This window comes from Chamaea fasciata, unplaced genomic scaffold, assembly GCF_029207755.1.
Source record: "Chamaea fasciata isolate MVZ Bird 193981 ecotype frontalis unplaced genomic scaffold, bChaFas1.0.hap1 SCAF_2, whole genome shotgun sequence".
In the NCBI taxonomy this organism is placed as follows: domain Eukaryota; kingdom Metazoa; phylum Chordata; class Aves; order Passeriformes; family Sylviidae; genus Chamaea; species Chamaea fasciata.
This window is the reverse complement of record NW_027094087.1, coordinates 66,426,979-66,444,198: the sequence shown is the minus strand read 5'-3', so window position 1 is coordinate 66,444,198 and position 17,220 is coordinate 66,426,979. Positions and strand designations below refer to the sequence as shown.

The 17,220-nt window shown below is 40.4% G+C and overlaps 1 protein-coding gene across 5 annotated transcripts in view; it reads left to right on the top strand.

Moving 5' to 3' along the window:
* TBC1D4 (TBC1 domain family member 4) overlaps positions 1 to 17,220 on the top strand; it is a 97,909-nt gene that overhangs the window by 67,123 nt on the left and 13,566 nt on the right. For 2 of the 5 annotated variants that reach the window (XM_066176290.1, XM_066176292.1), the window contains exons 9-13: positions 3,314 to 3,388; positions 4,368 to 4,594; positions 6,463 to 6,612; positions 12,580 to 12,740; positions 13,662 to 13,871. In XM_066176290.1, the coding sequence (XP_066032387.1) occupies positions 3,314 to 3,388; positions 4,368 to 4,594; positions 6,463 to 6,612; positions 12,580 to 12,740; positions 13,662 to 13,871 (823 nt within the window). Of the gene's footprint in view, positions 1 to 3,313; positions 3,389 to 4,367; positions 4,595 to 5,307; positions 5,366 to 6,462; positions 6,613 to 12,579; positions 12,741 to 13,661; positions 13,872 to 15,721; positions 15,803 to 17,220 lie in introns of those variants that run through there. The other 3 variants (XM_066176291.1, XM_066176295.1, XM_066176294.1) reach the window with 3 other exon arrangements.

Sequence of the window (17,220 nt, the reverse complement as noted above, 5' to 3'; positions counted from 1 at the left end):
AAGATGAATTTCTGAATAATGAACATTCATTGTAGGTGGCAAGTGAGCTGGTTGAGTATTGTTGGGTGTGTTGCTGCAGAACAAAATTCAGTCAGGATGGTTGCATAATCCCATAAAGAGAGATGTTATTGGTTTTGGAAAGTGTGAATAAATGTGCCTGCATATATGGGAAGTCTCTCTATTCTGAGAAGTAGTATCTTCCAGATCACAGCTGCAATTGCCCATATTAGGCACTAAGAATCTTTAGCAACTAGTAACAAAGTTCCTTTTGCAGGGGAATAAAAAGCAATAATAAGTCTTAAAATGTGAGTTGATCTTCATTTTAATGTTCCTAGCCAGATATGATGTGAAATTGGGGATAATCACTGCAACTCTTTTACATTAAGTAATCTTCTGGTAAAGAAGTCTGAATGGCAAATTTTGTTTAGTGTCCTCTGCTCAGAAGGGTGAGTCAGAGAAGAGGCATATAAAGGAGTATCCAAAGAAGACTGTGTGCCTAGGATCCAGTATGTCATTACAGAGGAAATGTGATGAGCAGAGTATGGGATAATTTGGACTAGTGACAGTAAGCTCCTTCTGCTTAATGTAACTTCAAAAGCACTAAGTTGCACTTGTCCTGCAGCTTACATGGACATGTCATAAAGTAACCTACAAATGTAGGATGCCATGGATGTTCCCTATAAAGGAAACTGAATACTCTTAGCCAGAGAGAATGCTTAGAACTTACTGATAGGTGTCAATTTGATCTAGGGCTGAAACTAGCATTAAACTCTCCTTGTCAAATTTGACCTCTCTTGTGTAGCAGATTTTACAAACTAGGGACTTGGTCTGAATATGGAGAGAGAGAAAGAGGGAGTGACTGTATGTGAAAGAGAGCAAAAGAGTGATGGCTGTCAGAAGATCTGGGTAATTTCAGCAGTTTGGAGTATCATCAAATAGTGATAGCTACAATTGTGCCTTTGATGTGTCTGGTTTCTTTTCCACATCTAAGGGACATGTGACTAGCAAGTGATCTAGCTCTAGTGATGGGTCACTAACCCTGTGGAGGCTGTGAAGGAAGTCATCACTGAAATAAAGCTTTTACAGCCATGCTGGCACTCCAGTCATGTCAAGGAAAAGTTTTTTGGATGAAACACACTGCTTAAATTGAAAAATCTCTGAAGGGAAATTTTTTATAAATAGATATTATGATTTTTTTGGTATAGTATGTTTCTTCTCACCGGGGCCACTGAGACATGCTGCATATTATAATGTAAGGCTCTACCACAGCCCATGATTGAGTTCAAGAGAAGGGCACCCTGAATCTGAATTAGGGCCGTTTCAAGTTTGCTGTTTATGAAGTGGGTTTGCAATTCTGTAAAAGGTCATCTCATCTTTACCTTGACAGTACAATAGTTCAGGAACAGCAGTATGTTGCAGTGAGTCATGATACACATAGGGGCTCATCCTTGCAGATCCACCTAAAGGTTACACAGTGCAAGACCAAGAAAAATTACTTGGAGTGCAGCTCAACCACTAATAATTTGTTTAAAGCAGGTACATACAAGTGTCTCTGTGCAGGTGTGCTGTGTGTTATGTGCATACATGTGATACACAATGACTGTTTCACTGGTTCTTATTCTTCATCAGGCTATTACAACAAGCCTGACAGTTAATTCTTAAAGGTATTTGAGCACTAAATACCTGTTGATGTAGTGGGTTTCTGCCTCCTTAAACCAGGTACAGATAGTATTCATGCAATCGAGCTAATTATGCATAAGTTGCCATCTTTATTTAAAAGTACATTTAGTAACAGAAAGACCAAGAAAGAACTTAAATTTGTTTTGTTTTATTTTTTGAAAGTGGCATTCAGCATCTTTTTGTAGATAAAAATTTTTAAATTAAAGTTGGAAGTCAGTATAAGTTGGGGAGAGTCTTAGACAGCCTCAATCTTAGGAAAGTTCGAAAGAAAGAAGTATATGGTAACCAGTGTCTAGGAACACCTTATGTGGATGGCTTCTTAGCTAGGTGAATAGCATCAAGGGATATTTTAAGCCATTCACTGCTTGCCTTAGGAAACATGTTGCTTTCTGTGCCCTGGCTTCACATAGTCCCAGAGGAATGTCACTTCATCACTTGTTTGTTTTTCTGGTTGATCTTATTTTTGTGAGGTTTGAACCAAAAACAGGCTTCCTAATGAGGTGCCTCTGAGAAATAAATATAACCTTTGTTTGACCCCTTGAACAGATTTCATCCACTCCATGCTGCCCCAACCTCTTCTGTTGTTGTTCTTTCTTAACCAAAAAGTCCTTCTTACAGTGTCAAAAGTGTGTTTTTTCAAAGGTAGTGAGAGACTTACAACTTACATTTTGCTCTTGGTTTTTTGGGAGAGTCAGTGAAGAGATGCTTCAGGCGGAATATTTATTGGTATTGCACTTAAGTGGGATAATGTGCTTAAAGGGCACTCTAAGTCTTGAAAATAACTCATCAGGAAAAAGTAGGCTAAATAAATTCTGATGATGTTGACAAAATTTCCCCTGGAGTTGCAAGCATACCAAGAGGAGCTCTCTCTATGGTTTTCCTGAAATGTAGGCTATTTTTCGCCTGATAAAGTACTGAAAGCAATTTGCTTCAGCAGTCAGAAGTGCCCAACAGCAAACACCACCAGGGAGTTAACATTAGGAATGAAAGGTAGTCAAAAGTGTTGTGGATCTATTGCCTTTTCTTATGAAACTAATGGACTATTACAAATTCAGCAAAGATCCTTTAGCATAAATTTCTAGCAAATTTGCATCAGGTTTTATCTGCATTATAAATGGAAAGTCTTGTCTGGGGCTGTTTGGCTGGATTTACTGCCAAGGGAGCATTTGTCCCCAGTTTTAGTACTTTTAGTCCTTTTGCCCAGGTGGACTTAATTTGTCTGAAATGTTTAGATATTGATAAACTGTGTCTCATGGGACTGTAGTGTGTCAGAGGCATCCACCAGGAGCAGTGCACGCACAGTACTGTGGTCTGGAGTGTTTTGAACTCAACTGTTTAAGCCAACTTAGCTACTTTGCCTCAGAAGTGTCAGGAAATACTCACTTGCCTCAAACAATAGAGCTGCAGGTGTAAAACTCCTGGGAGCAATGTGGGAGAAGATGCAGTTTGGCCAGCTAAAGATGTCACTTTTTGTAAAGTCCAGTGCTTGACCCATGACCTGTGGTCTTATGTCAGACATATCACATTCCTGAACTGCCCTGTGTTCACCTGCGCAGGTGTTGCCATCTTTGCCTAACCTTCAGAAAAAGAGGAAAAAGACCAGATGAAATTTCTTGCTTTTCTTTTGCTGCAGGGAGCCAACAGAATGCGAGGCCGCCTGGGAAGTGTGGACAGCTTTGAGCGCTGCAGCAGCCTGGCTTCTGACAGAGTACGTAAGGAGCTTAGCTTAAAACTGGCGTTTTCGTACACGGCTGTCAATGGAGCGTGAATACGGCACTCTGCTTTAATTTGAAGGAAGTAGAACAAAGCACATCAACTTACAAAACTCAAAGATGTTTCCACTGGGAGGCAGAGGGTGTAAGAAAGCTGGGGTTTATGTTGACTTGAAGCTTCAGCTTTAATCTGATTGCCAGTCCTTTTATCCTACACTTCCCTCGCTTTTACAAAAAAGCAAGGAATTTCTGGTTTCTGCCTTGTTTTACTGAAGTAATTAAGTAAGGTCATGTCTCAATGAAAGGAAGTGCTCTGAAGGTGAAGAATCCTTTCTGTAAGTAATAGTGGCTTTAGGGAAGTAAGAATTTTTGACCTACGCCAGCTGTTGGGGATGCTGTATGGCAGCAAGAGGGCGGAACTCTGTTCACTTTCTTTTTATTTCCTGTTTTTAAAGTTTTACCTCACATGAGGGTTGGTTACTGGTTTTCCCAGGAGGTGAAGATTCTGCTATGGTTTTCCTGCTACAGTTACTCATAAACTGGCTGTGTAATAACAGTCTCTCTTCCAGGATGTTGCTGTGACGGTACAGGAAGTATGCTCGCGATATGTCGAGGAAACTAGCTTAAAGCAGTTTCCCTAGCCTTTTCCATTCCTGTGTTTTCCTGAAAGAGACAGAAGTCTGGTAGCTGGAATGCAAATCCCTGTGAGAGGATGCCTGGAGTAATTAGTGTGTTGTTTGTGTTGCGTATACAGTTTAATTCCTCCCTCCGCTTTCCCTTTTTGGAGGAAGGACGCTGCTGGTTTGGAGTGAGCTATCAGAGGATGTCTGGTTGGGGTGATAATTAGCATACAATAGGCCATGACCCATAAGAGGGAGAGGCTTTGGTGCCCTGGTGCTGGCTGCCCGTGGGTTAAGTGAGAGCTCTCGTAAGGCACAGAGCCTCAGGCCTTACTCCGCCAGCACTTCCTTTCAGGACACTTCTCCGGGCGATTCCCCGCCAGCTACTCCTCCAGCGTCCCCCGTGTCCTCGGCCTGGCAGACGTTTCCCGAGGAAGGCTCGGACTCCCCTCAGTTCAGGAGGCGCGCGCACACCTTCAGCCACCCGCCCTCCAGTGCCCGACGGAGGATAACCTTCCAGAACGGGAGGTCCCAGAGCGCCCGCTCCCCGCTGCTGCGGCAGAACTGCGTGGAGGCGGCCAGGTGAGTCAGGGCATGCTGTGCCACCCGCCCGCGGGCCCCTGCCCTCCCGGCGCACCAGCCTCACCGGCCTTCCTCCCGGTGGAGTCTGCAACAGCCCTGCTTCTGACAAAGTATGTAAGAGCTTCGTTCAGGTTGGTTTCTGCAGTTCTCCGGGGTTGGTTTGTTCGTTTATTTATTTACTTTCAGTCTGTCTTCTCTGCCTTTGAGTAGTTTTGTACTTTGCAGTAACTCAGTAGTCCCTGAATTAGGGGTTCAAGGGAGGCATCAATCCATCAAATTGATGATTCAGCCAGATTCCAGCACCAATCTGTTTATTTATTTATTTGTCACCTCTGTGCTGTGCCTTTTTGGCAGCCTTGTTAGTCAGACCCTTTGGAAAAGAGGCACTCAGTGCTTTAAGCGGCAGGGATGGCAGCCTGAAACTTTTATGCCAGGATGAAAAAGGTACTAACAGCTTCAAGTGTCTGTAGCCGTGTTAGTCAAATCTCACTGAGAGTATGTCCAGAATTAAAACTGGTGAGGAGTCTTGCAAAAGGACATGAGGATTAAACACATCCACTGAACTCTGAGGCATGTGATTTCCGTATTTGCCTTTCTTCAGAGCTTCCCTCTGTAACTTCTTTCTGCTTCCTTTTTGGAGACTCTTCAGCTATTAACATATGAAACACTGTTCCTTCAGGAGTTCCTTCACTCAGCAGAAGTGGTCCCCACAGTTCATTGTGGGCCTCTTTGGTTGTGCCTTCTTTTTCTCCTCTATGCTGACTACCTGCAGTAAGTGACTATACAAACTCCAAACCCTTTACAAAACTCAGGTCCAGATGAGCTGAATTATTTTCTGTTGGAGTATCATGTTATCCAACCTATTGTCTGTTTCAGTGCTTGGCTATAATTCTGCTTTTTGTGGGCTCTTTCTAAAAATGGCTTTAAATAGTAATTTGTCACCTGTTTGATGTCTACATTAAAATATCATTGTAAGTGCTGCACCAGCTAGTAGAGAAAGGCAAAAAAAATTATTCTGTTTTGAGAGAGTGGAAGAGAGTAAAGGGTAAGGAACTGGCCTTTGTTACATTGTATTTCTAAAGAGATAAATAGTGTGTTTTTTACTGTGGTAAACTTTTTTCCCACTGACCCTGTTGTATGCAAACAGGAAACCCTGACAGTTCAAAGTGAAGGACTTGCTGACTACATTACTTTGTAATAACTTGTAAGAAGTCACTGATTAAGTGGCATCAGCAGATTTTTAGTCAAAACAGTTTGTAGCAGCGTGGTTCTAGGCTAGGATTTTTCATTCTTTCCTTCTGAGGATTCGTCATAAATGTTAAGCAAAAGAAACTGAATTAATTTTTATGTCCCCTCCAATACTTGTCACTACTACTAAGTAATGTTTAACTATGGAGTAGGACTACCTTTCTTAATTTAATTACTTCGCAAAAATTTATCCAGAAAGACTGCATTTAAATAATCTCTATTTCCTAACATATTTTTTACAAAAGCAAAAGAAGACTGAAGGGGAAGAAACAATGTGGTTCATATTATTGGAAGAAGGTTTCTAAGGATATTTTCTAAATTTTTAAGAGTGTTTTTTTCTGAATTTGCTTTGGGAATAAGTAAAGCTAAAGAGATAAGGTGGTCTCCCTGTTCTGCAGTGTCATTGAAAAGTTTTTTAATACAGTTGCAGCTGTAACAGCAAAATCAGTATCCCTAGGGAAGCTGCCCAGGAGTGCACGTGGTAGATTTTTATCTTCTGGGAAACAAAGTTAATGTAAGCCAAGATGAGGTATTTGGCCAGTGTCTCTAATGTGGTAGTTTTGTTGTTGTATCCAAATCCGTGCTGACCCATCTGCTGTGTTCTCTTGTTGCCTGCACAGTCCTGTGGTCGGGGTTCGGCGCGCTCTCAGTGAGAGTGAATCTGCGTCACCTGGTCTCCCCTCCTCTCTCTCTGCCCCTTCTTTCCTGAAAACTTTTTACCAGGGCTCAGGAAGGTTGCAGCAGCACTCAGAAAATGACCTCTCCAAGAGGTGAGAGCATTGTCTCCTGCCTAGTTCTCCAGTGCCACTAGCTTAACAGTAGGATTCCCAGTGGAATGCAGCACATGGCATCTCTCCCACTCTGCCTTGTGCTCCCGCATTTCTAACAGACTTCCGTGATGCAAGTGGGCAAACAGGCTTTTGGATAAAAAAGCCTGTTAAAACTAGAGGCTTCTATGCTGACGTCAAGTAGCTGTCACCTATTTCTGTTGCAGTGTTGCAAACCTGCTGCGTTGGTTTTCCACATGTAATGCAATGGATTTTAGGAGTGTTATGCCAATTTAATGCTTTCTCTGCTGAATGCAAACCAGCATGCGTTGCCATGATCATCGGCATGTGAAAATACAAAAAGAGCAATGTGAAGAGTGTACAGTACTAATGTGGGATGCCTGTGCATGAGGAATGGAAAACACCTGGGTGATACTAACTGTGAGATGTTTAGAGAGAATTAACATATAACTTCCAGTTGAAGAGGATTTGGGAAGAAGCAAAGGTATGAAAAGTGGCAAAAAACCCCCCCAAACCTCTCTTGTCTCTTATAGAGTACCTCTAATTTGGGTTGCAGTCCAGCTTTGTTTCTGTGTTCCCTTTAGATAGCAAAGTAGGTCCAAGCTGAACCAATGCCCAGCTCAGTTTGTACAGGCAATGGACACCATTAAACCCAGCTGTCTGGGTTTGGGGAATGAAGGATTGAGTATTGTACGAAAACTATATTTTAATGCCAGATAATTCCAAACTGAAATTTCTGAGATACTGTTTTTGGAATTGGTTATGCCAGCAGATCGAGGTAGTGTGTTTCATCGTAGTAGAGTTTTGAACTCTTTGAGTGAGGAGATCTTCAAGGAGTAATTCCTAGAAGATCACCATGTTTCTACTTAGGTTTTAAATTTCTGATATAATTTGATCTTTAATTTGTATGAAAATGGGATCTCAGTAGCTATAGATCTTGCTGGGAGCAACTGGGCCTGAACTATCATGGTGAGGAAATTTCAAGAGCAAGAGTGCACTGTTAGCATCTAGTTGGGTTTGTGAAGGGAATACAGCAGATATCGTCAGAAAGAGGTGCTGAGTGAATGATGCTGATATGATAGGTGTCACTGTGGTAATCCGTCACTTCAACTGGCTAATGGAAAATGAAATATGTTGTCCAACTGACAGTGGCCAAAACTTGCAAATGTATGTTATGCCATCAGGTTTAGGAATGAGAGGAAGTTCTCATTTTTTACAGTGTGTTTTTTCTTGTGGGTTTCTTCTTTGCTTTGTTGGGGTTTTTATCCTTTGGTTCTTTTTTTCAGAGGGGACCACCTTCTACCCCAGTAGGATCAGTGTGAGGTGTTCTTTGCATTCTCATGTGAGTGGGTGTATGATAGGTTGCAATTAGGCACAGTGTGTCAGTGCTTTGCAATCTCCAGACTACAAGCTGACTGTTAGGAGCCCTAATTAAAACTTCAGTGCATTTTCAGAATAATCCTGGTTGCTATGCATTCATAAGGTTTGGAATTCCGCTTGCACTGGAGAAAAATTCTGTAAAGTCTCACTTCTTTATCATATAGCTTTGAGATTACACATGATGCAGCAGGCAGCTTTTCTTGGTGTTCTGGAAAACTTCAGTGTACAAGAGCGGAGACAGTTTCAGTTGGAATTCGTTTTAGAAAGATTTTTGAATTGTGGCAGTCAGATGGGCTTATGCAGAGAGAATGTTATAGAATGGCCTGAGATTTTTTTTGTTGGGTTTTTTTTGGTTGTTTGTTTTTTAGGGTTTTTTTAATTGAATCACAGAATAGTTTGGGTTGCAAGGGACCATAAAGTTTATTTAGTTACAGCCCCCCATATATTTTCTTTCTTTGAGGAAGTAACAGTATATAAAATGTAGCATCAACATAGTATTTATAGGTTCAGAATATTCTAATGGCATTGTTAATACTCTGAGAGAAGGCTGGGATGGAAATGATCTCCACATAATCTTGACTTTTGACAAATGTGTTGTGCAGCATTCAACAGAATTGCAGATAAGAATTTAAAAAATATGTGGTGAACATAGAGGTAAACAAGGCTTTTTAATAAAAACACAAAAGCAGCACTTTTGAAAATGGAACAACCTCCAGTGTAGGTTTGACTAAGCCACAATTTCTCTGTTCATTGTGTTGCTGTGCAAGGATAATTTAAGATGAATTTGAATTTGAACAGATTGCTTTTTTTTAAACAGCTTCGTGTCTCATGAAGGAAGTGAAATACTTGAGAATATTCTTTAAACAAAATAGCAGAAAGTAATTATTTCGAATAAAAATATATATGACAGGAGTGAACCAATAGAAGGGTGTAAACTGATAGAAACTGGTTTTTCTTCTTCCCAGATGGGAGGAATGCTTCATGTATTAGTCTGACGTATAGGTTTCTGCCAGCTTTAAGTGCTGGGAAGTTGAAATCTATACTTGATCTGGGGAATTTTGTAGCATCTTAACCTCCAAATTGCAAAATAGGTTGCATTGATTCAATTGCTATTTAGAGCAATCAAGAAGAGAAGTTGAAATGAAAGCAAAATGGGGAAAAATACAAGTCTTGGCATGAGCAACAACAGTATTTATTCACAAGTCATTTGGCTTTCATGAACTCAAGTGCAGAATAATTCAGGTAAGTATTATGTAAAGAGTTCGCAAGAAATGGGGTAGCATTGTGGTTTTTTAAATACCAGTCTTTGGGAGCATTTTAAAGAATAGTTCTGAAAAGACATTTAGATAATTGAAAACAAGCAATAAGCATTTTTGTAATCTGACCAATTTTTTGAGATTTCTTCTTTCTTTCCTTTTTATTTCCTTTCCCTGAAGTAGCTGTCTCATCTTCATGCTACACATTATCTGATAGAATAGTGAATGGGTGAAACTGAGTTGCAGTTACCTGAGATAAAACCTTACATGATCAGTACTCTGTACTCTTGAGTACTTGGGTTATTGCTTGGAACAGCTTAAGGATGAAAGTAGAGACTGAAATGTTTGAGGCATTATATTGAATTTGCAGCTCTCCATTTTTTATTGTATACAAGCTGATAAATGCATTTTGGTTTCTGTACTGGGTCAGAAGCATAGGGTAAGTAGTACAGAGAACCATTATTCTCCAAACTGAGTTGTGATGCATATGCATATGTCTTAAATACAGATTATTACATGGTCATCTTTTTCCAGATATTCTTGCACTAGGTGACCTTGGAGCATGTTTCCCATGTGGATGGGAAGATGTCCACCTAAGATGTCTGCCTAGGTGGTAGTGAAAACTCTGCTCTGCTTTTCATTAGCAATGACTGAACTCTATTTAAGAACTTGTTTTTCTTGTTTTGGAGATGCTTTGGCTTAGTCTCTCTACTCGTATTAATAAACCTCTTCATTTTTTGGGAGCTGATAGCTAGCTTTTTTTCTTTACCCCTACCCTGTTTAGAGAAACTGGTTTTTGCACCAACCTCCTGAATCTTTTCGTTAGGGTAGGAGACACTGCCATTTTACTCTGACTTCTTCCTGCTTTTGCTCTGTAGGGTATTGTTTCACACCTTCAGATATGATACTGAGATAGGAGTTGTCCGTCTTGAAATGAGGAAACTCTCTTTGCTCGCTTTCCAGCCTCCCTTTCCTAAGTCTTGGTGTTTTCCTGGGTTAATATGACGAGCTGTGTTTCTGAGCCTTGCAAAAGTTTTCCTCTGATCACTTATTGGACAGCTCTTTGAAAGAGAAGGTGATTAATATTAGTTGCTTAAAATGACAGGGGATTTTTGTGAAGGGAAGATTTAACAACAAAAATACAGGTCTTCAGAACTGTATGATTTGCATACATGAGGTCGCTTAAGTGATTAGTTCATCCCAATGTAAACTCCGTGACTCAAATGGTGTAAACACGTTCGTTTCGTACCCTAAAATAGCCACCTTCTTATTCTTACTTTCCTGTGGATTTTGCTACTGTAAATTGAACACTCTTCCTAGGACTGTCTAGAGGCACAGTAGCTGAATACAGATTTTTGTACATAGCAAGAGAAAAGAACTTTTCATTCCCTTGTTGCGTAGCATCTGTTTAGTAAGCCCTGGAATGACTCAGTTTTTGTGTCATAACATGTGATGATTGGTAAGACTTGAAATAGTAAGAAATAGTTCTGTTAAAATTATTTATAGAAACATAGGTTTTTAGATTTATATCCATCCAAAGTCAGTATCCCATTTCCAAGAGCTTTTGGACTGAAATACCTTTGAAAAGCAAGACCTATAGGTTCAGAATTAGTGTTATTGTCCAAGTAGTCTGTGTTTGGCTACCAGGAGCAGTGCTTACCCATCATCAAAGATAGACAGACAAAGAAGATTGGTGCAGTTGCTGTTTAGGTTAATGCAACATGGGGATCTACTGAGACCACCTACCAATAGTGTGATGCTATAGGGAACTGAGTCACTATGAAAGCTGAATCAGGAGTGGAGAACAATTCAGGCTATGTGTCATTCAGGGCTCTCAGCTGGTAGTGCTGTTCTTAGAGGAGAACAAGGGCTGGTGCCTTGTGCTGGGTAGGTGAATTTGAAGTTGTGGTTATTTCTCTGCCAGGATACAGAAGGAGGGTCTGATACCTTGGTATGATAGTGAGTCCAGCTGGTCACTCAGGCTTACAAATATCAGGGAAAAAAGGCTGGTCCTAGCTTGGTGAATTCAGCATGCTCACTCAGCACAGATTTTTAGTTATGAAGTGCTGATTATGTAGTGTTGCTGGTAGACTGGGGTAGCTGAAACTTCATAGTCCTCCCTTGCAGATCTCACCTGTGGAAGCCAGATGGTGGGGGGATGTGGCAGATGTGGCAAACTGCAAACGCCTGCAACTGCCTTTCCACTAAAAACATACTGAACATGCTGGGCTTTCCTTTCATCTAACTTTTTAGGATCCTTGCACTACAGCATGGAAATTTGTTATGAAGGTTTAAGTGTAGCTACTGTTTTGATATGGCAGTTTTCCCTATCATGAAGGTGAAGCTGCAGAAAGAGCTCACAGTTTGATGCCCTCTTCCTAAAAGATTGCAATTGTGCCATGTGCTGTTGACACTACATGGAAGGATTTATGGCAGATAATCAATGTGCCCATTGCTATACAATATCTGTGCACCTAATTTACTACCACAAATGCAAAATTCTGAAATATTTCTGAAAGTAGATCAAGTACTTATGAAAGCTGAATATCTTCCTCTGGCAGTCAGTCAGTAAAAAGGTGTACTTGGTGTGTCCTCCCAGTAAAGCTTTCCTGTATCCTCTCCTTATTTCTTCCAGCAGCATAAGATACTATTAAAATTAATGTGTAATTATATTCCTACATGGCAGCTGGGGAGAAGATCTCCCCTCTGCAGGGTCTCTGTTTCTATAGATGATGAAACATGAGGACATGTGTCCCTATTTATCCAAATGAAGTATCAACTTCTTGAAGCTTAGGAAAGAGACTGTATGAGATGGCAGAACATTGTCTCCAATGAAATACTCACCTCTGAGTTCAGCATGACATTGTAAATGGCACTAAATGGAGTGTTGTGCTCCACTGGAGCACCATCTCTGCTTTTAGGGCTGTTAAATCAGATTGCTCCCAGAAGACTGATGTATGGCAAAACAAAACCCATTGCTGTCAAAGTTAGAGGCTAAGTATTACCATGTTTCTCTCTTAGCTTCTCAAAAAGTTAAGCTGTTATTCTGAGCTTACAGCTGAGCCCTGTATGAATGCTGTGGATGCTTCCTGGTGGTATATAGTGCAAACTTCACATCACTGTGCTACAAGAAAACAGTTGGGCACTTCAGTATTAAAGGTGAAGCTCACACACAACACGCTTTGCCTTCTTAAGCTTCCCCACAAATGCTCCTGCAGGCTTGGTTGTACATTAGACAGGGTTAATAAAGGTTTTTTTCCCCCTGAAAGGAATACTGACTTTAAATACCCCATCTGCTTTTTCTTTCCTTCAGCGATGGGGAGGGAAAGAAAAGAACATCAACCTTCTGCAGCAGTGAATCTCTAAATGCTGCGGGGGCCACGCTCACACCTCGCCGCATCTCCTGGCGGCGGAGAATATTCCTGCAGGTAGCTTCACCTATGAATAAGTCTCCTTCCAAGATGCAGCATCCAGGTCTGTGTGTGCTTTTAAAGAAAATAAACAAGCAGTTGTTAATTAATACTGTAGTGAACTGCAAGGCGTGATAGTATTAAAGGGAGAAGGGAGTCAGAGTGGTACAATATTCATGCTAGAACCTCGCCAGAGATCAATTGTGCTCATTTGGCTTTAGACTGTGTAGGTTTTTGTTGCTTTGAAGAGACTATGTTGGCATCAAAATCAAAAGAATTGCAATCTGCCATAGCTGCTGTAGCACGGAAATTAAGACAGGTCTCTCGCTGACAAAGATATCCTCTTTAACAGTTAGGAAATTTTTACCCTCACCTGTATACATAATAGGAGTGTTTGCAGAAAATGGTAAATTTTATATCTTGTTCTTGTAGTGGCACACTCTGTTGAGTTTGTCAATAGTTCTTACAGCTTTTAAGCCATTTAAGGTAGAAACCTCTGAAATAGCTGAAATTGTGCTATTCATAAGGTCCCATTTGGCAGAATTCAAAACCATAGGCAAATGACAAACTCCATATTTAGTGACCACAAAGTACTGTAGCACTCTCTGTAGTGCAGGTTAGCAGATGGAAAAAGTAGCTTTAATATAGAACTTGTGGTAAATTATAGCAGTAAACAAGCTCAACTGTAAAGGAGGCTTTATGGATAAATATCTTGTGGTAACTGTAGAAGGAGCTGGCAGGGGAAAGGTTTGAAATACTGGGTGACCCTTTATCTAACTCTACTTAATTTAAATATAACTTTATTAATGTAAACAAAACACTTTTTAAAAAATATTTCTGACTGTTGCACTGCATTTTATCTGTCTTTGGAATCACCAAGTCGCTGAATCTGAAAGACAGCTTTTTTTTGTTCTGCTATGACAGAGATGTTCATGATATGTCAAACAATCTGAGTTTTCTGTAATAGCTTTCTGATTCTTTGCAGATGGTCATGATGGAAGTGAATTGTTACCCTTATCCCCTCTTGCTCCACCCCTCGAGGAGGACCCTCTTGTTCTAGTATTGCAAAATGAGGATGGTCCAGATAAAACTGGAGAGAGGAAAAACTCAGAAGAACTACAAAGTCTGTGGAGAAAAGCCATCCATCAACAAATTCTGTTACTTCGAATGGAAAAAGAAAACCAGAAGCTGGAAGGTTAGCTATTTAGAAAATACCCCTAAAAGCTATTGCAGCTTCTGCTGCCTGAAGATGAAAATTGTTCTGGTGTTGGGCATCTCAAACAGAGATGTGGTTCTGTAATTTTTTAGTTAACAGTACTAGAAAAAACCCTGTGTTTTCCTAGTCCTGTCTCACAGTCTACTAGGTTCTGTGTCTACGTCACTTTAAATGAGTAATCTTAGTGGCAGAAGAAGGTAATAAATTTTCCTTTTTGAGTGCATGTTAGACAAAGAATGCTGCAGTCTGTGTTGTATCTGTCTGAGTCTAGGAGTTGTATTATGGAGTGAGGAGAACAGGTGCTGTGTGAACATTTAGGTATGGTAAACCTTGCCCTCTCTATCTCATTTCAGTCCTTTGGAGCTCATGGCCTTTCTCTCCAGGCTTTTTGTTCTTCATTAACCACATCACAGTGGTAGTTTATTAATGCTTGAATCCAAATATGATTTTTGAGCAACTGGCTCTTGAGGTATATCAGAAAGTTCTGGTTTCTGGAACATGAGCACTGTACACTGAAAATTGAGTGCTGTTAGTGAGGGATCTAAAGTTGTCCATTGTGACTGTCAACTGCCTGAGCTTCTGACTAGGATGTTTTATTAAGACTGGTCAAGACTCACACAAATAAAAGACAGGCTGCAATGTCTATCCTAGCATATAGAAGTTCTTCAGTATAATAGACTTAACAAACTTTTAGTGCAAGTTGAAAATTCCAAGTGTTCTCTCTACAATTGCTGCCTTCATCTTCTCCTTTATGCTCTATAACCTATATGTACTCTGATTCTTCATACTGCCATACTACTTCAAACATAATGATCTTGTTAAGGTCAGTTAACTCTTTTTCTTTCTTTAGACTAGCTTACTGGGAAGGCAGGGAGAGGAAAGAAAAAAATCAGGACAGAAGTCTTTCCATGTCCCTACAAGCGTACATCCTTGAATGTATTTCCTAAACATACATAGTGTATTTCTCGGTGCTGTTTCTCTCTGTAGTTTGTCTCCCTGTTGACACACAGTTCTGTGGAAACTCTTAGATTTATAGGGAACATCTAGAGAGAACTTCAGTCAAAATCTTCATTTCATAAACCATTTTAGCAAAAAGTCTATTTTTGTGGGGTGAGGAAGCTGGAGATCTGCTGTGGTGACTAATTTCATGTTATATTCCCTCTGATACTTCCAGCTGCTGAGGGATAAACTCTTTGCTATACTTACCCTGTGTGACTGAGGGTACTGAAAACTGTTTATTCAGTCCAGTTCCTTACGACTCAGGTACAAGTTTCTTCCATTCTTTAACAGATATGTAGAAATCAGATCCTTCCTTCCTGATCATTTGTGGTGAAAACAGGAGTGTTGGCAGTGGAGATGCCAAACTGGCACACATTTGCCAGCCCACATTCTTGGTTTGTGCTCTGAGGAGCATGTCTCCATTCTTGTATTCAGGTTCATGAGTACCCCTGGTGAAACTGGTGTTCTTGCTAGCTAGAATTCATCATCTTATTTTCGAAGAGTGAAAAGTAAACTGTTCTGACACCTATCTCTAGGTTTCCTTCCTGTGGGCTATTATAACATGGGCCATTTTATGGACAGGATGTGTGCAGAGCTGATACATTCCAAACAAGCATAGGTTCAGGTGGTTCTTTGCATCCTAGCCTACAATTAAATGTACATCTCAGGACAGGGAAATTTAGTAACAGAAATGCAGAAGTTTGTTTACTTGAAACCAGGTTCCTAGCTGTAAATTTATTACCTGTATATGTTAGACTGGTTTAAGACTGGAATTGCTGTGAAACTGTTTCTAGTGGATTTCTGTTAATCATTTATTGACTTTTATGTACGAAATATAAATAGAACCTCTTTTCCTCTTCCTTTTGCTGTCGAGGAGACTTGAATGCTATTAGTTCTTTATTTTACAGAAGGTAAGTTCTGTCACTTGCACAAACTTGCTTTCCTATTCCTTTCTTTTTTTCCGAGAAGCTAGAAGCTCCTTTTTCCAGTAGGTCACCTAGAAATATAAGAGCTGCAAAAAGTAGCAGGCCACCTAACAATGATTAGGAAAAATGTTAACAAGGATGGTTGAAAACAACCAAGGATGGGGTATTAGGTAGGGCATGTATGATCAAGAGGCAAACTTGCTGACTTTTGCTAGGATTAACTGCACAGTTAATGTGGGAGTTTGTTGTCACACTGAAATATGTTACTCTTGTCTTGAATCTGTTGCATGCTGCTTACAAGAGGGTGAATTCTTGGGTGAAATCATACAGCAGTAGGGTAGCATTTGAAATTGCCCCAGCTGAACTGCTAATTCCTGTGGTAAAATCACACTCCCATTTTTATGGCAGTGCACTGCACTGTGCATAATACCTGCTTCTGCAGGGGCCCCAGTAGTCTTGAATGGGTAAGATCTCAGTGGTGTAACATTGAGCTTTTAGAAATAATTTGTCATTTTTGAAGTGGACTTGGCAACGATCCTGTGGATTGATCCAATATTGACTCTATCCGAAGTGAGATGAGTAGGCGAAGGAACAGATGCTCCTGATTTGCAGGATGTATAAAAACGTGAGCGAGAGTTTGCTTTCACCTAGAGGTGATGGTGGGAAAGGGGATACATTTGTAAGAGAAGGGAGCTTCTGCAAGAAGCAGTGTGCACAGATCAAGGCAAATTTGGTATAAACTCAATTGCAGCTCAGAGGTGATGTTGGGAAATGTACAGTTCACTCCAATGATAGTTAAACAAATCTCTCTAAATTAAGAGACATTTAAGTCTTGGTTTCAGTTTTTTGTACCAGTAGTTAGAGGAACTGGAGTGTTTTTCTGCATGTGCCTCATGAATAATACAACACCCAGAGTTAATTTCTTAGTGATGGAAATGAAGGCTGCTTCTCCATGAAATGCCAGGGTGACAATGCAGCTTTATTTCAGAAGTAGTGTAATAAATACTTTATACCAGGTTGTCCTATGCAGGAAAGCTTTTAAGTTTATAACAGCAGCAGTTCTGTGCCTCAGCACAAACGTATCTTTCTGGACATGGTTCATGCTGGTTCGTTCTGTTTGCACTGCTCAGCTGATGATGTCAGGTAGCAGTGCCAAGAGCACTTCTCTCTCTCTTAAGGGGACCTGTAAGAACTGGAACAAGTGTGACTAACTTCAGAAGACTTGCCTTGCTTACTTGCTAAATCTCTAATACAAACATTCATATGTTTGGGACTTTCCATACACAAACAATTGTAATGTTCAATATAAACAAGAATAAAATGATCAAAAGTGTTTCTGCAGAGCAGGTGTTGTGGAGTGGTGTTTTTTTGCCCCAAGCTTTAAAAAATATTGCTAATACTTC